The sequence below is a fragment of the Pleurodeles waltl genome, chromosome 1_2 (assembly GCF_031143425.1).
Source record: "Pleurodeles waltl isolate 20211129_DDA chromosome 1_2, aPleWal1.hap1.20221129, whole genome shotgun sequence".
Taxonomy (NCBI): Eukaryota; Metazoa; Chordata; class Amphibia; order Caudata; family Salamandridae; genus Pleurodeles; species Pleurodeles waltl.
The window spans coordinates 337233236-337257439 of NC_090437.1; the positions used below are offsets into that span (position 1 = coordinate 337233236).

Genomic DNA, 24204 nt, shown 5'->3' on the forward strand with positions numbered 1-24204 from the left:
AACCAGGACCTGATAACTTGAACTTTAGTGCTTAAAAAGTTTTAAAGAGTGTTGGATTGAATTTGAGGTCCAGAAAGTTCTAGACAGTTCTGATTTTCACTGTATATAATAGTTTCATGTTTAGATGGTTTTAGAGGATAATTGTTGTAATTTTTAACTGTTTTTGTATTTTAAGTACCTACCCCTACACTATTTCCTTGAGTAATCCTTATATGCTGGACCCCAGCACCCTGTAAAAGCAATGTGCCAAATTGAAGTATATTTGGTCATCCAGTTGAATAACAACCAAATAGAGGTCCCAGGACACTAGTGATAAATAACCCTAGTTAAAATTGAGGCAAAAAACCTCTTACAACTTTGGGACCTCATGCAGAGACCTCATGTTTCAGAGAATGTGTTTGAGAGAATGAAAAATTTAGTCACTGTGGGGACATCTAGTGTCAGCGGCACCCCTCAGGGATATGCTTCCTGGAATGGTTCCACCTCATACCCAGTATAGCACAGGACCCAAGAAGAATCCCAAAGGCTGAACAAGTGTGTACTAGGCGAAATCTCAACCACTTGGGTGTGATCCTTTATGATGTGTTGGCCCCAACCTACGTTTTAGAGAGAGATCTGCAGACAATGTAATGACCAGAATGTAGTAGAACTGCAAGTGAGTAAGACATGCAGGTTACCATTAGTTCCACCAAGTTATTGTGAGTCATACACCACTATTTGCCAAGCTAGCTGTTGCTCTTTGTCCTCCCACCATGGCCATACCTGCCAAGATGTCCTAAAGGTAGGTGGATTGTACACATTCTCAGTGTCAGTCTTCTGAAGCAGTAGTTATTAACCTTTTGCATCTCTGGACTCACACTGTATCATTACTAGAAGCAGGGGTTCCCCACCCAAGAAAGTTCTATTTGAATACACAAAATACAAAAACCACCACACATCCAACAGATATATAAATTATGTAATATTTTATTTAATTCATAAACAAAAATGTGAAAGATATAAATTGTAATGAGGAAGTTGGAGGTTTTTAATTATTTTTTTCTGAAAGTCAACCAAAACGCTAAATTTAAGCATATCACTGTCATTTTTGCTCTTAATGCATGCTTTTATTTTGTCAGCATGTGCTCTAATTGAGGCTGCTAGTAGTACATACTAGATTCATTTGACTGTATTTATACTGCTCTCACTAATCAACATAAGAATACCAACTTAAGTTTTACCTTCCAGTTTCAAGGCAAAAGCAATCGGGGAAACTTCATTTTTACTATTTATGTATATTTACTTTATTAATATGTAATTTTCTATGCAGATGTAGACCCTATGAGTAGGCTTCATGGACCCGCAGCAGTTTGTGGGCCACAAGTCAAGAACCTCTATGCTAAAGAGTAGACAGAAATGCCCCCTCTTGTGACCTCTAGTCTCCCACTCATTGACAGTTACCCACTCTCAGCTGGTGTGTAAACCAAAATCTGGAATCTTGCAGGATTATGTGATCAATTAGCCACGGTATGTGGTTAAGAGAAAAAAATCCAGGGACTTGAACTTATGTGTTGACTACCTCTTATCCTGTACGCCAAGCGAGAAACAGTCTAGGTTTTGTGAGCTTGTTAGTCAAAACGAATGATTGTGAGACAGACCTTGACTGGATTTAATTTTCCAGCAGAGGGATCTCTTAGCTTTGACCATGTGGGAGTGCAGCTTGTAGCTTCTCAAGCAAAGAAACCTTTACCACTCTGATGGTATATCTGTGATCCTTGAGAGAGGTCATGCAGTTGCGGATCTACGAAAAACACTACTGGTAGCACTTGATAATTTCAGATTAATACGGGACATGATATGGCGATTCCCTGCTCTGCACACACTGATGCTTGGACTCTTGAGAACTCCTTTTAACCACCACAAGTTTGTTCCATTCTGTACCCTATCCTACTGAAAACTATGATCTTTGCTGTACTCTGCACTCATTTCACACAATGTACTTGCAGCCCATGTACTAATTTCAAACAGGTGAAAACTCTTGGCAAAATCATGTTTTCTGGCGTAGCTTGAATGGACATCTCTCTAGGCAACCACCTTGCAGCCCACTTATTGCATGATGTATTTTTGAAATTCTGTGGATAACTAATGCACGTTTAATTAAAAAAGGTGCTATTTTAGAAACCGGTTTAGAGTGTCATTTCATCCTTTTGTAGTGTTTATAATGAGGGATACCTTTTTATTGTTCCAAGTTACAGCAATAGTTGACCCATCTACTAAGAGCGTCCTTCTCTAGGAAATCTCAAAGCTCCGTAAATTGTGTCTCTGACTATGGTCATCTTTCATGCCCTTTCAGTAGCTGTTGTCACGTCCCTCTAACTCTTTTAATTCTGTCTGTTTGAGTCTTACCTTCCACATTTCACCATTGCTCTCACTTATTGCAGGGTTGCTTTTTGAAATCTGTTGCTGATAAATACCCCTCATCTCTTTCCCAGCTTTGAAATTGGTACCATCTGGTAGTACTTGAGGGTTTTTTAGGTGCTTCTATGTGCCTTGCGTAGTATTTAAAATTGTTGTCCTCAGAATTTATTGTAATCAGTTAGTACAGTGATCACAACAAATCTTATCTGATTAGTACTTTAATAGCTTTTTACATTTCAACTACCAGTATCTTTTGAGGTTTGACATACAGTGGCCCTTGCACGATTTATGATGCACATACTGACATTTTGCATGAACACTAATTAGCTTTTATTGAGCCATTAGTGCTTTTGATCAGAAATCTTCTGCTAGTTACTTGAGATATTATTAGTCACACAAAACCAAAGGTTACAGGGATGTTTTAGTTGGGCTCAGATCGTAAACGTACAAAACCAAAGAAATTCAACTGTTATAGTTGGTTATTTCAATTTCCTATAACTCGTGTCCTAAGGTAACTATAACTCACACACTTACCATGCACAGTTTTTCCTCTCCAAAATGTACTGCAAGTATTAGTTTGATATCATCAGTGATGATATCAAAGATGTCGAGTGCTGTAATATGTGGTTTAGTTAGCAGTGCATGGCGAGGGGGCGAGTTATAATTACCTTTGGGTATGAGTTAGTTACTTGAAATAACTTTACCTATAACAGCTGAATTTCTGTGGTTTTGTAAGTTTAAAAGTGACCCTAACTATAAACTCCATGTAACCTTTAGTTTTTAAAGTGAATTTCTTTGGGTTTTTAAATTCTATAGCCTAACTATAACATCCCTGTAACCTTCTTTTACTTTCCAGTGGTTTTGTATGTGTTTTTTTTTTTTTTAATGTAAAGTACTGCTAATTACTATACTTTTAATCCAATCACTGGTGGGCATGGCCTTCAGTCATGTTCTCTGGGGTTTGGTCGCACTTGCTGCCAACCCCCTATAGCCACCCAACCTCGCTCCACGCGAAGCTTTTGGCCGTGGATGGCGGGTGTTGTCCGTAGGGCCTGGTCTGTGGCCAACATCCTATAATCACCCAACCCCATACAACACACGTCCTTTCTTCCCTGGAAAATGGGGGGGCACATGTTGGATATCACTAATGCATATTTGGCAGTGCCAAACGGGTGGGGCTTCCAGACCATTTCACATACTTGTATTTTTAGAAAGGGGTAACAAGATATCTGGTCTCAGCAGCAGTTGACAAGAAAGAACCCACTCGTCAGTCACTACGTGAGATACTGCTCTAAAAAAAATCAAGGATGCAAATACCTTCATAAAGTTTTACTGGTAACTTTTCAAGGTAGAAATGCTGAGAAAAAAACACCTGCTTTTCCTTCACCATGCGCAAGAAATTTGAATGATTATTACTTTACAGAAGTGGAGCTTCAACTTGAGCACCTGCTTGGTTTTTATCTGAAAATGCTTCCTGTTGAGGTTTTATGTCTATGAAATGACCATTGTGCCAGAACAAATCCTGCCCTGCGTATTTATCCAAGAAGAAGCCAGCATTTTATGCAGAATGCCTACCTAACTGGAGCACTTTCTACTGGCTAATTAGTAAGTACTACCTCATTGGGTAAATGTATAGTTCATCTCCTACACTACAGCTCGATAAAGGAAGCCATGGTAATGTCATCAGTGAGGTTGTGTGTTTGATCTGCCATTATGATTGTTCCTCAAGCGACTTAATCACATAACTTTACAGGGGTGGAACTGCACGGAAAATACACTTGGATGATTTGTACTTTACAGAAGCAAGTGCTTCTGGTTTTTCTTGTTCTGTAAATGCAGCTCCCTGCATGGGGGAGCAATGTGTTCATCTTGTAAAGACATTAAATCTCCGCTTTCAGCAAGTGGGAGCATTTTTAAAGCTCCCGCTTGATGAAAGCGGAGTGTTTGCTTTTGCTTGGCAGGAGCTGTCGGGGGTGTTTGCATCTTATTTTAATTGTCCCCGTGGTGAGATGGTGGTACCTGAGGGAGGGGGGGGTCGGTACGGCCCCTGATTTATCTTGTATTTGTAGCCCCAGGGAGGTGGTGGTCTGCAGGGCACTATTAAGCTCTTGGAGGGTGTGGCCCTGTGCATCCACATCATTATTTTTAACATAATCCTGCATGCCCTCGGGACCTGTTTCACCTGGGGGCTTCAGTGAGAACAAGCGTGGGAGCCCATACTTTATTTTTATTATTATATATATTTTTTTATTCGTCCTGAATTAAAAATGTTCTTTTGCCCTGGCAGGTTCCTAGGGGGGACTCCTGGACGAAGGCTACGGGGTTAGGGTCCGTACCCTGCCGACCACCCACCCCCTTTCATTTTTTTTATTATTTAAAAAAAAAAACATTTTTGGGGACTGAGGCAGAGCCCTAAAATGGCTGCCGACACTTCCTGGTTGAAGTGTTTACAGGCAGTCAAATCTCAGCACAAGATCGGCTGTCTTTGCGAAGTCGTCGTGACCCTAGATATACAAATTTGGTTTTCCTTTAATTTTTCCAAAACTGCTGAGCGGATTTATACTAAATAACAAAAAGCCTGATCTGCGGGGAAAAAAGCTATCTTTCTGCCAAATTTGATGTAATTCCATCTAGTAGTTAAGGCTGCAAGCGTGTCTAAATAGTCTATTAGAATTTACATGGGAAACACACTTCTTTTTAAACTCCCTTCCTTTTTCTTATATCCCCCTACCCCCCTCTTTTAAAAGATCACCCCGAAACTTACCATGCACAACTAGACCCTTTGGCACACTTTTTTGGGGGAAAATTTCAGAACTTCATGAAGATTCGCCAAAGAAATACCTAAGTCAAAAGCTTAGGTCCTTATTATAACTACCTACTGGCGACCACCAGTAAGGTTTTATCTTTAAATTTATATTTTCTTTCATTTATATATTTATTTATTTTCAGCCAGTCATCTTTATCCATTGGTCTGTAGTTGTGCCAATCACATTTTTCTTCTGCTGATTACAGCATACATCATTGGCCAATGGATTAGCCCAGTTCAAGCCATTGGAAAACTTCACTGTGAGTGACCGCATTCTGCTCTTTCACGAGGTTTTCATCTACACACACAGTTGTCCTCATTGACTGGGCTACTATGACAATGCATGCTTTTTTGAGACAAAAATTTTTGTGTTTTTAGTTCTATCCATCTATCTATAATTGTACGAGGGCTTAGCAGCTCCCTCAACAATGTTTTACAATAACAAAGCAACCGTTGACCGTGCTAAAACACTTGGGACCAGCACCTGACCCCATATGCTTTGCCCCCTGCTTGTTTAATTGTTTGCACTGCAGCAGACATTTTCTTCATTGCTTTTTGCCGAACCTCTGCGGACAAGTTCAAACTTACTGACTGTACTGTTGCGTACTATCCTTCGGTTTTCTAATTTGGTTTATCTTTTATATGCCATTTCCCTTGTGCTTTTAAGTTAGCACTTGCTGTACAGTAATTATCTTTTTTGCCTTTCCGGCAACTAATAGCAAAACAGGATGTAATGTTTTGTGTGTTTAGTTGACATCATTCAAGTAGACTTCGCCCTTGTAAATAGGACTAGCATAGGCATTAACACACCTCGAGTCACTCAAGCAATGTTCTTATTTTTAGTTGCAGCTGCAAATATCTATGCATGTATTGGTCTGGACAAAATTGAAGAGAAACTGCCGATTCTTTATCAGCCATCTGACAAGGTAATGTATTCACAGAGGTAGCGGTGATGATTGATGAAGACTGTTCTATAGGGGACTATTGCAGTGTGTTTTAAATAACCCGACGGTTAGAAGCAAGACTGGGTTAATTGTGTGAATGAGACATGGATTGAAATCCGCAATAAAATCTGTAGCAACATTTCATGAATGTCTTCCTTTGGTTTATAATGTTTATGCATAGTTCAGTAATTTTGCCAAGTGAGCCTTGGTTTTCTATTTATTTTGTTATATGTTTCTGATACCTATGTAAACAATTGCTTTAGCCTTATTCTGTAATTTACAAAAAAATACTTTTAGCGTTGAATGCCATTGGCAAACTATTCATTACAGAAATTACATCTTCCACTTTTCAACAGATAGTTTCCAAAGCCTCTGACATTGTGGTTGGTGCCAAAGATGTCTTCTCCAGCACAGTAACTGGTGCCAAAGATACCGTGGCTCATACAATCACTGGAGTGGTTGGCAGGACCAAAGAAGCAGTGCATGGGAGTGTGGAAATAACGAAGGCTGCTGTAAATGGCAGCATTAACACTGTGCTGGGGAGTCATGTTGTTCAAATAATGAACAGTGGTGTAGATACAGCTCTAACCAAATCTGAGACTCTAATAGACCAGTATCTTCCATTAACAGAGGAAGAGTTGGGTAAGTGCACCTGATGCTGCTACTAACTTCATATAAATTATATATTTTATTCTTACCTTTCCTCTACTAATGGTCTTTGAGTTTTAAGAACTTCTGTTGGTGGCAAAGCTAACTCACGTTTTTATGGCAGTGCAAAATTAGAGGCAAAGGGGGTGGTAGTGATATGAGTGGGTGCTTTCTTAACATCTGGACATGTTTTTGTTTAACAGAATATGAAAATAATGAAGAATTTCATGTGGAGACGCAGAAGCCAAATTGCTATGTTAGGCTGGGTTCCTTGTCAGCTAAAGTTCGCAAGCGTGCATATCAGCAAGCCTTAAACCGGGTTAGAGATGCAAAATCCAAGAGTCAGGAAGCCATATCTCAACTCCACCATACAATTGATCTGGTGAGTACCTCTGTAATGGATACTTACAATCTGGATGAGCGCATCAGATGATGCAAATGTATTTTTCCACTGGTTCATCTGCCCTTGCACCGCTATACGTGGTGGTGTTTGCATTTTCATTTTAGCAGCACTCTTGCCTTTCCTTTAATGCAATCTTAACTCCACCCCCCTCCCCAATTAAAGTTCTATCAAGTTGCATGTTTTATGCATCATGGATGACTTGGTGTGCTAGTCATCGCAACCTGAGCTCCATAGTCCTATAACAATACTCTGACCTTAAGATGTTTCATAGGTGTGTCAGAGGTGAGCTCATCCAGGTCCGACTCCATAAGGAACTTTTGCAGGGTGTGCCCAGCATTGATCCGCATGGTTAGATCTCTGCCAGACCTTCAGGATAAGTGTGATTGGCTTATAGTGGTGTGACTGCTGTACATTGACCAAACATAGATTCCCATCTCCATATTAATGTGTGGAAAAATTATTATTTTGAATAAACTTTGGAAGAGCCATTTCATACACTGCTCGCCGCCCCGATGGAGACAGCTGTGTTTTAGAGTACGCACGCTTTGGCGGATGTGTGTACTTTGCAGTTGTTGGCATTGACCTGCATTTCCCTTTTTTCCCTGTTTATTTTTATGTCTTCCGATTTGTTCGGATTCCTGTTGTCCTGCCGTCCCTGATGTTCCCTGGCCACTTCGTATGTGGCTGCATGAAGGAACATTAATTGGAGACTCAAACGGAAGCTAAGAGTTGAAGCTGGCAGCTCAGGAGACAGGTTGAAGAACCTGCTGGGTATGCTGCTTAGCTCTGACAGATTATTTGCTCAGTTTAGTTTTGCAAAACACTGCTGCTTGAATGCAGCAAGACTGTCCTTCCGGGTAAGGTTATTTATATTTTACACTTTAACGTATGTACCTGAAAAAGCCTTTTGTAGGCTTTCTTTTTATGCTTTAGACCTAGTAGTGTTTTGGTACATGTTTATGCATAAGGTAGTTGCAATGAGATCCTGTCAAAGGAGAAAATACCAAGAGATCACTGGAAGAGAGCATATGATCTGACTGTCAGAGAAGAATCAGCCTATTAAATGCCTGCTAATAGCAGGGCCATGGTGTGTCTGCTATAGGGATTCATACATGGGTAACGCTAGAACTGGTGGGAGTGGACATAGCCAGAAGCAGCCAGAAAAGGCACTTGGAACGGAGATTTGATAAGCATTGAAAAGAATGCTGGAATAATGTGAAGGGGCTTTTTAAAACACTAGCCCACAACATAGTCGTTCTCTAGACATAATGTAGGTTGCACCCATGACCACGTCTGATAAAACAACTTGAGATATCCTGTTTGTACCGTGGAATAGCACACAATACTGGAAGTGTGCTCATCGCTCAACTAGGGAAGCAGACACCATCCATGCCCCTGTTCCTTCAAGTATAGATCATAATGGAGCCGAAAGGCTGCTAGAGTGCCTGATTGCCATTCTGGTAATCCTTGAAAGAGAAGGAGGATACCTGAAATTGAAAGGGTAGATGAAGGGGAAAAGGTGAATATATTAATCCCAGCCCTAAGCTTGACTGACAGCTTGGTTAGATAGAGGTGCAGCAAATATACCCAGGCCATAAGAGAGATCGATGGCAGGTCTGAAATCCATCCCAAAATAAAAATCGAAACAATTAGATTCAGCAGTTAGACAAGTATTAATATCATCCTTGACCCCCTCCACCCCTCTATCCCCCCCCCCAGGAAAAAAAACACTGGATCAAATACTCATGACCCAAATTAACAACCAACTGAATATTGTAATCGCCCAAGTTCCAAAACTCTTTTTAAAAAAACACCCTGGGAGGTCCTGTGAAATAATGCTCTTGCATGCTTGTGTAAGAAATTTGGCCAAAATACATTATGGTGTCAGGACTTGAAGAACCCTTGGTGGGTCCAGATGACAAATGCTTGCATCTTTAGCTGCTTTTGTATGGGAAATTTGCAAGAGTACTTAATAGAGAAGTACAGATTTGGATAGAAAGTCCTCCTGTTGGAACTCATTGTATTTCAAATGCCTGGCTCTTCCTCAATTCTTCTGCAGCCTTACTCAAATAACTGAATCAATACTAAATGAGAAGTGTATCTCATCACCTTCCTGTCGTTTCTTGTTGAAGCATTGTTTTACCTTGCCTTTTCTATTATTTTCCCCTTTTCGTCATCAAAATGGTAAAGCTTTTACTTCATTTAATCTGTTTAATAACCTGTATGTATGCAGTTGTGCGAAAGGCTTATGTGGCTGGTAGTGTTGAAAAGGAGTTTGATCTTGAGTAACCTTCAGTGGAAATTTAAAGGAATTGTGTTGACTTGTTTCCAAGTCCTGAGTGCGGATATATAATACGTAGAAATTCCATGGCTTTTTGAATTGTGATTTGTGTTGAAGGTTAATGACCTGGCGAAAACGTACCCCAAAAAGTGGTAAACCATGCCATCAGATAGTCTTTTGATTTATTTTTTTAAAAATTGTGATGTCTAGAACGGTATAGGCTTTCAGTTTATCTCCATTGAATTTGTATGAAAACAGTGGGTTTTATTTACTTGCGGTTTTATCATGAATGACACTGTTGTAAGGATTACTCCCTCTGGACCAACATTGCAAACTTGATTAAAGTGGTGTCTGCTTGTTAGCATTTCGGAAGTGATAGTACACTGCCATTCTGCTTGAATGAACAGTACAAGAATAAAGCACCAATGACTCCAAGATGACTAATGCAGAAAGTTGTAGTTATTTCTTGGTTCCTTTCTGGCATTCACCCTAGCATGAACTGAAGTGGAATGACCCATGCTCCTAAAACTGTAGTATGCTAGATTTGTTGTGCGTTCTTATAAGCATTCCCTGGGTGAATCCCAACATTTTATTATATTTAAGTGCTGCCACTTTTTTTCACCGGACCTAGAAACCCCAAAATATATTCAGATTAAAAACGCATATCGGGCTATGCTTTGTACTGTGGTCTTAATTGCTATCATATTCTGTTTTTCATCATAGTAAATTGGGTGAACTACCTCTTGATTGCATTATAAGCTAGTCTCCTTCCCTCTATGTCTGTGACTGCCTTGCCCAGCTCCACCTTCATTTGTAGTGGCTGGCTACAGACCCCTTTAGCTGGGTTGTGTGTTAGATCTTGCTTGTTTGGTGGGAAATTGGATGCAGTAGAAGGGATCTTGAATGGAGTCGGGACAATGACAGGAAAGAGATCAAGGCTGTAAGGACGTGCAATTGCAGGCTGCTGATGGTGTACATAATTAACCAGTAAACTCCTATTTATATTAACGCCTGGACCTTGCGTGATTTGGGAAGAAGTGGGGTTGCATTATGTGGCGACGAGGTGATCTGTACTGGGGCTGGTTGTCCATCACCCCAGAGGAACTATTCCGAACACAGGACAGAATCTAATCCACGTGTTGTACTGAGGAGAGTGGTGGCAGTAGAACCCTTCATCTATGAATGAGATGTGTCGACAGGCAAGTGATTAATTTGAAAGCGGCAAAGGTTAATCTAATTTAGCGTAACTGTTATATGTACTACGGTTACAGTAGTTTGTGGTTGCGATACAGGAGTCTTTTATGAGAATATTATGCGCATGTTTTCGGATGGTAAATGACGTACGAGCGTTGCCTTCTGACCCTGAACACATTGGACTGCTAGTGTGCACACTGCTTTCGATCAGAGATTTTCAATGCTGTTTCAGCCTGACTGACAGACGCACAGAACTGCTAGTGCGTGCATTGTTTACAGCTAGAGATTTCTAACGCAGTACTAACATGCCACCATCTTAATTGCACACAATTTCATGGCAGTTCACTGTGAGAAGCATGATTGATGCAGAAGTTAATGGTAATAATAACCATTACATTTAATTATATGCAACCGCATACCAGGTGGGATTAACTGTATTAATATTGGGCATACTTGTTGGAGTAGCCTGGATAGTACATCTTTAATTAAAAAAAGAAAGTTTTATTAAATTTAGACAGTTAAGTAATTGTAATCTCCCGGAGTCCAGAAGTCTTGGAACCAAAGTGGTGTAACCCACATGAATCTTGGAGGAGCAGTATGTTTTTATATTATATTAATTAGTTTATTATTTTAGGAAATTGTTAATTTGTTTTATTAGTTAATTATTTAAGACTTATTTTTGGACAAGAACTAATGGACCAAGTATAAGAGGGAAGTGGAAAGTACTGTGAAGTGTTGAGGTCACTAATTAATGATAATAATAACCGCGTCGGGCGTTTTGCACCCCCCATCTTTATCTGAAGCAGAGGAACCTTTCTTGACCTGGCAAAGATGGGGGGACAAACTATTTGACTTTTACTTAATTGCAGATGGGGAGGAAATGTTCTCCCCTGCGAGAAAACAATACATCCTTCTCCATAATTTAGGTATTGAAGGGAGGAATATTTCTGTGAGTTTTTATGAAATTCCTGTAGATCAAGGAGAAGATTAGATGTTTAATGATATTCGAGCAACATTTTAGTACACAAATTAGTGTACTAATGGAAAGGCATACATTGTATTTGAGAAATCAAGGGAAGGTGGAAAAAATATCCTTTGTGGCAACACTGAAGAATCTCACCAGAACATGTGAATTTGGCGAACTCACTGATTAGAGACCAACTTTTATGCGGCACAGATAATCTGAAAGTACAAGAAAAACAATTGGCCAAGAATCCTATTTTGAAGGAAGCAATATTCATCATTGACAGTATTCAACATAACTCGGGATAGTTTGAAAAACTGAAGACCTGAAAGTGGCAGAGATAGCCAGAATGGGTGATTCGGACTTATTGAAAGGGAATAAGACGCAGGCAGATGAGCAGAAACAAATGACTGGAAAATTTTAGTGTTATCAATGTGGTAGCCTGTTTCATAATTGTAACAGTGTTAACTGTTGGACGAAGATGGCCACTTGTTAAAAAAAAAAAAGTGGGTAAAAAGCCCATTACACCTGTGTGCATGTAAGTCAGGTGAGAGTAGAAACTGGCAGTACAGGTACTATTCAGCAAGTACAGGAGTTACAAGGAGGACTTAAATTATTTTTTCGAAAACAGATATCTCAGTGTTGGGAGCAGTGTGTGATGAGGGTGTAATAAGGGTGCCTGAGTGTCAAGTTATGATTGGAGCGAAAGTGGTGATGGTGTTAGCCGATTCTGGATCCCCATATACATTGATGGGGGATAAGAATTGAAACACCATTTTTGGAAATGATATCACACTGCTTGAACCTGACATTAATCCAGTGAGTTATGGGGTGAGAATGTGGATTTGTTCGGGTACGTATCAATGAACATTGTATTGAAAGGTAGAGAAACTGGGCAAGGTTTACATGTCGAAAAGGGATGACAACTTTTTGAGTTAGACGCATCAGTGTAATCTGGGTATTAATCTAAATTCTCCAGAGCAGGTAATGATGTTGGCGCTTGTGATTAAGGATGCCACTATTGTTGACCTTTTATTCTGATGTGTTCACTAGTAAATTGAGACTGCTAAAGGGATTCAAACACGAAATCATTTTGAAGGAGGGTGCGCTAGCAGTTGTTCACAAAGCACACAGAGGTCCTCATATGATGACGAAACTGTTCAAGGAAGAACTGGACAGACTGAAGGAGTTAGGGGTGAGTGAGGAAATTGAATCCTCGGAATGGCTAGCACCGGTGGTCTTGGCTCCTAAGAATGGAGGGAGGAATATTTGAATGTGTGTGTATCTTCATGACCTGAATAGAAATATTTGGTACACAGACAACCCCTCCCTAACATATCTGAGGAATTGTCATTGCCTAAAGATGCACAAATATTGCATGCGTTAGACATATCCTTGGCTGATCATCAGGTACTGATGCATGAAGAATCGAGACATCTGACGTCTTCTGTTAATCCCTTAGGGGCTTTCCATTTTGTATGGATACCTTTTGGGCTGTCATCAACTGCCGCTTGTTTTCAAAGAGTAAAGTACAGGTGGGAGTAGGGCAATACATTTTTTCAGGGTGGCATTTTGATTTATGGTACATAGGATGGATCATTACAAATTGTTAGAGTAAGTGTTGTCGAAATTGCAAGTGGCTGGATTTGTAATGGAGAGAGAGAAGTGTCAGTTCGGGGTGGTATGCTTGCATATCTTAGCCCTACTATCTCGGGTGAAGGTATAAGTTCCAAACTGTATATAGTAACGTCTGTGGTCAAATCACTGGTACCAGAGAACAATGAACAGTTGAGATCGTTCCTTGGTCTTGTGTAATCCTTTTTAAAATTTATAAAGGACTTTGCTTCACTGGCGCATCCTTTGAGGGGACTCCTCAGTAAAGGGGAAACGCAATTGGAATGAACATTGTATGAAAGCTTTCAAGGTGGTTAAACAGCAACTGATAAGATTTCTACATTAGGACATTTTGATGTAGGAAGAAAGACAGTTTTTACAGTGGATGCTAGCTTATATGGATTACGTGCAGTGTTGGTGAAGGTGAAGAAAAAGTAGTGGTGTTTGCCTCCAGAAGTTAGGGATCCTGATAGCCATTCTGTGATGGACAAAAAGACTCTGGCATTGCCATGGGAAATTCAGCATTTTAAGTTTTACCTATGAGGGCTACCATTTGTAATAAGGAGTGACCACAAACTTATGGTCTGTTTTTTCACATAAGGATAGTGAACATGTTACTCCCAGGATAAACTGGAGGATGAAAGGGGTGGCAATGTTTAACTCTGAAGTGAAATATGTTACATGAATCAAGGACGAAGTGGCTTATTGCCTCTTGAGGCTTCCAATTGAGAGTGAAGATGAGGATACGTTTGAAGGGCAGGGACTAGTGCCTTGGGTTGGTCAAAATGCTGTGAAAAAAGATGAGCGGGAGATTGCAAGGATGGATTGCGAGTTCCATAACTAGATCAGTGAGTTTGTGATCTCTGGCTGGCCAGATACTAAGAGTTTAAGGGAAGATGAAAGAAGTTTTCTGGTAGTCCAGGAAGAGTTCTGTTGAGAGGACTATGTATTATGTCTGTTCAACAGAAAAATTAAACCTGAGGGGCTAAAGTGTCAATTGGTGTGTCTAGCTCATGAAGGTCACTTACGTAGGAATTTAACATTAGCCAGGTGAGGGCATAGCTGCATGAGCAATATGGCCCTACAGTGTGAGTCTATTCTTAGACATTGTAAGTACAGTGTGGCCATATTAAGTATATGGTCTGGGAGTTTGTCAAAACGAACTCCACAGCTCCATAATGGCTATACTGAATACTGGGAAGTTTGGTATCAAACTTCTCAGAATAATAAACCCACACTGATGCCAGTGTTGGATTTATTACAAAATGCACACAGTGGGCATCTTAGAAGATGCCTCCTGTTTTTTTACCCAATCCTTCAGTGCAGGACTGACTGGTCTTTGCCAGCCCGCCACTGAGACGAGTTTCTGCCCCACTGGCGTACAAGCCTTTGTGCTCTCTGAGGACAGAAACAAAGCCTGCACTGGGTGGAGGTGCCTCTCACCTCCCCCTGCAGGAACTGTAACACCTGGCAGTGAGCCTCAAAGGCTCATGCCTTTTGTTACAGCACCCCAGGGCATCCCAGGTAGTGGAGATGCCCGCCCCTCCGGCCACTGCCCCCACTTTTGGCGGCAAGGCAGGAGAGGATAATGAGAAAAACCAAGGAGGAGTCACCCACCAGTTACAACAGTCCCTAAGGTGTCCTGAGGTGACCCCTGCCTTTAGAAATCCTCCATCTTGAGATTGGAGGATTCCCCCAATAGCATTAGGGATGTGCCCCCCTCACCTCAGGGAGGAGGCACAAAGAGGGTGTAGCCACCCTCCAGGACAGTAGCCATTGGCTACTGCCCTCCTGGCCTAAACACACCCCTAAATCTAGTATTTCGAGGCGACCCTGAACCCAGGAAATCAGATTCCTACAACCTGAAACAAGAAGGAGGACTACTGACCTGAAAGCCTTGCAGAGACGACAGAAGAGGACAACTGCTTTGGGCCCCAGCCCTACCGGCCTGTCTCCTGACTCGAAAAACTGCAACAGCGACGCATTTGACAGTGACCAGCGACCTCTGAAGCCTCAGAGGACTGCCCTGAACCTAAGGACCAAGAAAGTCCTGTGAGCAGCTTCTCTGCTCAACAAACGGCAACAATATTGCAACTTTTCTGCAACTTTCACTCTTCCCGCCGGAAGCTTGAGACTTCACCCAACGTCCCCGGCTCGAGCTCCAGAGAACCAACACCACAGGGAGGACTCCCAGGTGACTGCGACCTTGTGAGTAGCCCGAGACGACCCCCCCTGGAACCCAACAGCGACGCATGCAGAGAGAATCCAGAGGCTTTCCCTGACCCTGACTGCCTGTAACAAAGAACTAGACGCCTGGACCAAGCACGGCACCTGCAGCCCCCAGGACCAGAAGGAACCGAACCTCAGTGCCGGAATGACCCCCATGCGACCCTCTGCCTAGCCCAGTTGGTGGCTGGCCCAAGAAGCCCCCCTGTGACCTGCCTGCACCGCTAGAGTGACCCTGCGTCCCTCCATTGAATCCACTACAAAACCCGACACCTGCTTTTCACACTGCACCCGGCCACCCCTGTGCTGCTGAGGGTGTGTTTTGTGTGCCTACTTTTGTCCCCCCCCAGTGCTCTACAAAATCCCCCTGGTCTGCCCTCTGATGACGCAAGCACTTACCTGCTGGCAGACTGGAACCGGAGCACCCCTGTTCTCCATAGGTGCCTATGTGTATTGGGCACCTCTTTGACCTCTGCACCTGACCGGCCCTGAGCTGCTGGTGTGGTAACTTTGGGGTTGCACTGAACCCCCAACGGTTGGCTGCCTATGCCCAGGAACTGAGACTTGTAAGTGTTTTTCTTACCTCACAAGCTAACCTTTACTTAACTCCCCCAGGAACTGTTGATTTTTGCACTGTCCCCATTTTGAAAATAGCTTATTGCCATTTTAACAAAGACTGTATATGATATTGCTTTTATTCAAAGTTCCTAAAGTATCTAAATGAAGTACCTTGCATTTAAAGTATTTACTGCAATTCTTGAACCTGTGGTTCTTAAAATAAACTAAGAAAATATATTTTCTATATAAAAACCTGTTGGCCTGGAGTAAGTCTTTGAGTGTGTGTTTCTCATTTATTGCCTGTGTGTGTACAACAAATGCTTAACACTACCCTCTGATAAGCCTACTGCTCGACCACACTACCACAAAATAGAGCATTAGAATTATCTAATTTTGCCACTATCTTACCTCTAAGGGGAACCCTTGGACTCTGTGCACACTATATCTTACTTTGAGATAGTATATACAGAGACAACTTCCTACACCATTGTATTGTTCAAGAGCTTCTGAAAGGTTTGTTTTGGTTGATTAGATCACTAAATGGGTTGTTGCTAAATGCTTTGTATCACTTATTCAAAGAAGGTTATTGAATTTTTGAGAGACAAATTTGCCCGAGAAGGGATACCCAGGTGTATGGTGAGCGATGATGGGGCTCGGTTTGTGACATGAGTTTGGAGAATTTTTGGTTGCAATAGGTGTGGAGCATCAATGTAGTGCACTTTATCATTTTCAAGCAAATGGTTTAACTGAAGTCATGAATAAAATGGGAAAGGGGTGTGTACAAATTATATTGCAAATTGGTATGTCCTTGACAAACACTCGCAGAGAAACATTGTGGGCTCATAGAACTACCCCAAATAAGATAACTGGAATTTTTACTTTTGGGAAACTAAGAGGTAACTTGCTAAGACCAAACCCTCTTAACATTGGAAGTGCAAAGGTGTATGAAGATGGAGTGCTAACAGAAGATTAAATGAAATCTAAGAAAAATTACTAAGGGTTGCTTGGTACAAAGAAGCAAAGGTATTGTGTGGGTTACTAGGTGAATGTTAAGAAGCTCAGGTTTGTGAAGAAAGGGGAATCCTGTTATATGGGTCCTTACAAAATGAAGGAGGTTAAGAGGAATGTAGTATTACGAGAAGTATGGATATGTCAAAAATAGTAGAAATGATTGAAAGTGTGTCTAAAACACATTTATATTGACAAATAATCCAATGGGAATCCCAAGAGGTTTGGGTTTCTTCCATCTGCTGTTAAGAATCCTCCAACTAATCTCTGGAGTAGCCAGAATTAAGAGACAGATCAAATAAACAGGATGGTTGAAGGATTTTATTTAATGTCATGCATATTATTGTAATTATCTCTCCTAATAACGGATATGACTGTTTTTTCCCCTTAGTTATGGAAAACTTTGTGTTATTCTTCTTAGGGTGTTGAACTATACAATTGTCATACCATGGTTATATTCATCTTAAATGTACGATGTGTATTATGCATATGTAAGCTATAACTTATTTATTTTGTTCTCTTTGGTAGTAAAGGGGATGCATTGTATCTTGCTTAATGGGTGGGAATTTAGATGAGGTAGAAAGGTTGTGGAACTGAATGGGGACAGAGGAAAGAGACTGTGAGGAAGTGGAAATGCAGGTTGCTGATAAACATAATTAAGAAAAAAACTTCTATTTACATTCACATCTGGACCTTGTGTGACTTAGAAAGAAGAGGATTTGCATTGTTATGTAGCGCTTATGCCATCCATTAACCCTACAGAGCGCTGGCTTATTCTGGACAGTTTTATGCTTAGACTGTACAATTGACATATTATGGCTTTTTCATTACATAAAGTAGTGCCTACAGTTTAACATATACTGCCTAAGTATGTCATCTTTCTGTCTACTGTGTGTATTAACCTCTTCGCTGCCAGGCATTTTCCTCTCCTGTGCCGAGCCTTTTTTTGGATATTTGGGGCAGTTCGCGCTTAGGCCCTCATAACTTTTTGTTCACATAAGCTACCCACGCCAAATGTGCGTCCTTTTTTTTCCAAAATCGTAGCGATTCTAGAGGTTCCCCTGAAGGAGACCAAGAAATTAGCCAAAATATAGTGAACATTTTGCTTTTTTTTAAAAAAACAAATGGGGAAAAAGAGCTGCAGAAGGCGGCTCGTGTTTTTTTTTTTTTTTCCCCTGAAAACGGCATCAACAAAGGGTTTGCGGTGGCAAGATCACCATCTTCCCAGCTTTCAGGAACAGGCAGACTTGAATTAGAAAACCCCATTTTTCAATACAATTTTGACATTTTACTGGGACATACCCCATTTTTGCTATTTTTTTGTGCTTTCAGCCCCCTTCGTTACTGACCGAAATGGGCTAGAAACCAATGCTGGATCCCAGAAAGCTAAACATTTCTGAAAAGTAGACACAAATCTGAATGCAGCAAGGGGTCATTTGTGTAGATCCTACAAGTTTTTCCTTCAGAAAATAACAGCTGAAATAAAAAAATATTGAAATTGAGGTGAAAAAAACAGCCATTTTTCTCCACTTTTTCCTGCAATGTCAGATTTTTTTAAAGCAATATACCGTTACGTCCGCTGGACTCTTCTGGTTGCGGGGATATATAGGGCTTGTAGGTTCATCAAGAACCCTAGGTACCCAGAGCCAAATAATGAGCTGCACCTTGCAATGGGTTTTTATTCTACACCGGGTATACAGCAATTCATTTGCTGAAATATAAAAAGTGGAAAATAGGTATCAAGGAAACCTTTGTATTTCCAAAATGTCCCCATGATAAGGTGTTGAGAAGCAGTGGTTATTTGCACATCTCTGAATTCCGGGGTGCCCATACTAGCATGTGAATTACAGGGCATTTCTCAAATAGACGTCTTTTTTACACAATGTCTTACATTTGGAAGGAAAAAATGTAGCGAAAGACAAGGGGCAATAACACTTGTTGTTCTATTCTGTGTTTCCCCCACGTCTCCCGATAAAAATGGTACCTCACTTGGGTGGATAGGCCTAGCACCGCGACAGGCAATGCCCCAAAACACAACGCGGGCACATCACATTTTCACAAAGAAAACAGAGCTGTTGTTTGCAAAGTGCCTAGCTGTGGATTTTGGCCTCTAGCTCAGCCAGCACCTAGATAAACCTAGCAAACCAGTGCGGTTTTGAAAACAAGACACCTAGGGGAATCCAAGATGGGGTGACTTGTGGCGCTCTGACCAGGTTCTGTTACCGAGAATCCTTTGCAAACCTCACAATTTGGCCCAAAAAACACTTTTTCCTCTCATTTCGGTGACAAAGTTCTGGAATCTGACAGGAGCCACAAATTACCACCCAGCGTTCCCCCAAGTCTCCCGATAAAAATGGTACCTCACTTTTGTGGGTGGTCTACTGCCCGCGAAAGGAAATGCCCCAAAACACTATCTGGACACCTCAAAATTATCAAATACAAAACTACCTGTTTTTGCAGGGGGGCACCTGCATTTTGGGTCCTGGGCTCAGCAGCCTTCTAGGGAAACCTACCAAACCCAGACATTTCTGAAAACTAGACACCCCAGGGAGTCCAGTGAGGTGTGACTTGCATGGATCCCCCAATGTTTTCTTACCCAGAATCCTCAGCAAACCTCAAATTTAGCTAAAAGAAATCACATTTTTCCCACATTTCTGTGCGGGATCACCGCACTGGGACACATTTCATACCACCCAATGTTCCCCTCAGTCTCCTGGCAAAAATTATACCTCATTTGTGTAGGTGGGCTTGTGAAAGGGAAGAGCCCAAAACATGTCTATTGAGGGGGAACAAAGGGGATCCAAAAGGGCAGTTTTTGAAAAAAAAAAAAATTTAGGCTGGAAAGTGCAGCAGAATTATTATCGGTATAGATGAGACAATGCTGGGTGGTAGGAATTTTGTGGATTCCTGCAGATTCCGGAAGGTTCCATCACAAAAACGTGGGATAAATGTGTGATTTCCAGCAAAGTTGGAGGTTTGCACGGGATTGTGGGTACAAACATGGTGTGGGGTGCATGTGAAACACACCACCCTGGAATCACCCAGATGCTTAGTTTTCAGATGTGTCTAGGTCTTGTGGATTTTTCTACATGGCAGCGTCCCAAAGTCCATAAAGTGCAGCCCTCACCATTCCAAGTGGGACGATTTTGAGAGTAAGCCAAGCTCTCATGGCCCAAATGTAAAACTAAAACCCAAAATAATCAAATGTCTTCTTGATTGCTGTGGGTTAAGATGTTTTAGAGTGCGGGGGAGGGCTGAAAGACTGTTACCCCCTTCAGTTGAGGTGGGGGCGTAAACAGGCCCATACTGGTTGGTAGCCACCACCCCATTTTTTTTTTTTTTTTTTAATTCCCTGGCATCTAGTAGAAGTTCTGCCCCCACACCCCCCCAGAGTGTGTGGATCAGGGGTAATTGCCCCATCTGCCCACTGGTGAGCTGAACAACTTTGGCCCCATTTATTTGAAGTGGGGGTATGGCCAGACCCCCATCCTCTTATTTTTGAAAAACAAAATCTTCCCTGGCCTCTGGTGGGCTTTCTGCTGAGCTTCTAGCGCGATGGGAGGAGGCCTCTGTGATAGCTTGCGATCGCGCGCTGACATCACAGGGGGGGTGGGGAGGTCGGGGGTGCCTGTCTTGGATGGGTGGGGGGAACCCCACAGAGGGAGCGCTAGCACTCCCTCTGGGCTCTGTGCCCAGGACGTAATGGTTACGTCCTGGGCACACGAGCACTGTGCCGCAGGACGTAACCATTACGTCCGCGGCACAGAAGGGCTTAATGCATATATTCAGAATGCAAGCCACATGTATTCTAATCTGGGCATGCTGCACAGTCTATTGATTTATTGAAATATTTTTGACATAGTTCTGCCAAAGGGAAATAAGTGCAGTCTTTAATTTAGATTTTCTGTAGGGAAGAAGTATGTGGAAGGGCTATGTGAATGCCCTGCTTTTGGGCAGCTGCTTCAGTTAAGATGGTTCCTTGGATCTTTTAATCCCTGATATACCTTCATAAAAAAAAATTATTGCCAGAGATTTTCATTTTTGATTTGTGTTTTTGGATCATTAGAGAACTATTTTAGCTTTGGTAGACATTGCTAAGCTGGACTACATTTTTCTTAAAGACATTTTTTAAAATAGTGGAGGTGTTGCAGTTATGATGTAATATTTCAGGAACAATGAGACCTACATCCTTCATTTTAGTGTCAAAACATAGGTTTGGGGGGGTCAAGTAGTCTTAAGAGATACAGAAAATTTCTCCTCAGAGCAACCCTCCTGCCATTTTCTAAAATGGCAGCTCTAGTAGAGGAAGAAGAGACATATATAGAACTGAAACAAATAAAGGTTTTTAATCCTTTTATGTATAACCAAACAATGTTTATGATCTGAAAATGAAAAAAGCCATGTTTATCACACCTGCTTTAGACACATTTTCACAGTTGACTTTGTTTTGGCAATCGCTCGTGGCACATTTACAGCATGTTGAACATTTTGAGAAGAGCATATCGACAGGAATTTTTTTTTGTAGCACAGGTTGTGCAAGTAAATGTAAGTTCTGTGGGTAGAGGCTTTAGAAATTTCATACGTTTTAGCACCCATCTATATCTTCACAACCAATTTCACACATCTTTCTCTACATAATCACGATCCAAAACATTTACACATCTTCCGATCAAGTAGAACATTCTTTTAATGTGTCCACACAGAATGTCGTCAGTGGAAGGTCACTTAGCAGGACTGATATCTTGAACTCACTGTACTGAAGATTGTCAAATGTGTGACAGTCAAAACTCATTTTCCACACAGGCAGAACGTATTTTTCTACGACTTTAAAGTCTCATTCTTCTGTCTCAGCAAATCCTTTTAGAAACTTCACAGGCTCAGAATTTAAAGCTTCAAGCTTTGTCCCAGTTTTGCTCATAGTGTCATCCACCACCCATAAGAATATGTACCTTGATAAGAACACTGGGCAACTCTGGGTCAGGTTTCTTGTACAGAATATGAAGCAGGATTACGTTTTTGTTTTGTTTTCTCCCTTGTTCATAACATACCCATACCTTTTGACAGCCTTGACTTATGAACATTACATTAAATCTAAGCACCACGATAATATGGCCTGTACCTTTTTGAATATATCTCTGCGGGCACCAACTCCTGGTTGTCAATCATTCCACTTGCAGTAATTGGAAATTCAGTGTTCACTGAAACATCTGCAGTGTTTTGGCTAGTTAACATCTCCAAGTTCATCTTGTTCGATGTTGATGACCAGAATTTATCAAGTTGCACAGGTATAGCTGTCAAATTCTTGATGCAGGCAAGGTCAGTCGTTCCACTTTTAGACATTTGTCTGATTCTCTCACATTCTTTGACAGATAATTCAAGATATCGGTCAAAGATAATGTGCAGTTCTTGCAAGGTGCACACTGACTTTGATATCTGTAGAACATTCTAAATGAACTCTCCGAAGTTTTTCATGAATGAAATCTTGACCATTTGCAATTGTGACATCTACTCCACAACAACAGCAGTTTTCAATGAGGACACCTTTTTGAATTGAAATTTTTCAGGTGAAAGTACCCCCCCCCCCCCAAGCTCTTGTGTGAGTTTGTGCTTCACTGCTTTGGTTGCAAAATTTCCATCTAATAATGCGTTTGTTGGAAGAAAATCATGCTTCAGAACGTCATTGATAAATTCACCACTTTATTTTACTACATCCATCTCTCTATGTGCCTGTGGAAGTTGTTTTTTTGTAACCTGTTTTGCAGTGGCTGGTTGGACGAAACACTTATAATGGCAATTAAAGAGTGGAAATTTAGCTTTAGTGTTTGTCAAACAGCTTTTTCTCTTTCAATAATAATCCCTCCTTTTTTAGTTCAGCGTATAGTTTTGATCCATGTTCCAGGACTTTTAGTAGGCGTGTCTATCATTATCCACATATTGTTTTGTCACAAAGTAGTGTAGTCACACAGGCTCATTCATTTCAAAGGGGATTTCTTGTTTCTGCATTAAATGAAGGAGGCTGTCAACATATTTATTAAAATATTCCCCTCTTCTTCCACAATTTGTTGACCAGGAACAGTTTCAGAATGGTCCTCTAATTTTGAATTTGTCATCTGTCTGAAAACATTACAATTAGAAAGGACTTCATGGTAAACTACCTGCAATTGAGCAACACATTTACTTCTACATGTATGACCAACAATTTATTTGGAGCTTTTCTGTGATCCCTGGACCGTCTGTTCTTGTTTCATATCTGAAGCCCAACAGCATTGAACCTTACATCTGTCTTTCACCACAAAATGTCTTTGGATTAATTTTCTGTAGAGGTATGGGGTTTCCACCTCTAGCTTTTTTATTCTTTCCAAATACCAGGACCCATGTCTCAGGTGGTTTATGAAATTGAATTTGTAAAACAGTCGTCAGTGACTCCACAGTTTTCACATGCAGCTCCCAATCACGTTCCTAATCAGCGTGTAACCAGGTTTTACACAGGAGCTAGGATGTGTAAAAATTCCACCCCCAGTACTTGAAAAGTTCTGATTTTTATTCACATTCTTTGACAAACTTCATGAACTTGATTTTCTGATTTTGAACTGAGTGTATTGAACATTGCCTGGCTTTGCATTATGTCTTTTGAATAAAGTGCACCCTTTGCTTTGTTCACTTCTGAGTTAATCTACGCAAAACCTAATTTAACTTTCTTGTTCCAGAAAGCTTTCCAACACCATGTTCATGTAGCCTTAGATATGATGAGCATACCATGTAATGAACTAACATCATGAGTTCCGCTCACTACTGACTGAACAATTTTGCTTCCAAAGATTTCAGCCCCAATAAGTGCATCATCGATGCCACATCCACTGATATAACTTCCTGCACAACACAACTTTGGTCATGTGGAAAACGCCCATTATTTGATAAAGACCATAAAATTCTACTGGATTGTGCATTAAAATGTCAGCTACAATACGGAAAACACCTAAATTACAGAAAGTTGGCAGTATAGGCTGGACTTTAAGTTGAGCATGTGCATTTTAGAATTCTTTAGAGCTGTGTATACTGTTGCGCTGTTTGTGACCGGAGATGGTATTACTGGAAAAACCCCAACCTTCTTCAGTGAGACAATGTTGTGGGAGATCAGAACTTGAGTACCAGCCCATGGAG

At 41.1% G+C, this 24204-nt stretch overlaps 1 protein-coding gene across 1 annotated transcript in view; it reads left to right on the forward strand.

The window, feature by feature from the left end:
- Positions 1-24204, forward strand: part of LOC138300262 (perilipin-2-like) — a 101081-nt gene that overhangs the window by 11484 nt on the left and 65393 nt on the right. The window contains exons 4-6 of the mRNA XM_069239426.1: positions 6047-6129; positions 6504-6789; positions 6999-7177. Coding sequence (XP_069095527.1) covers positions 6047-6129; positions 6504-6789; positions 6999-7177 — 548 coding nt within the window. The remainder of the gene's footprint in view (positions 1-6046; positions 6130-6503; positions 6790-6998; positions 7178-24204) is intronic.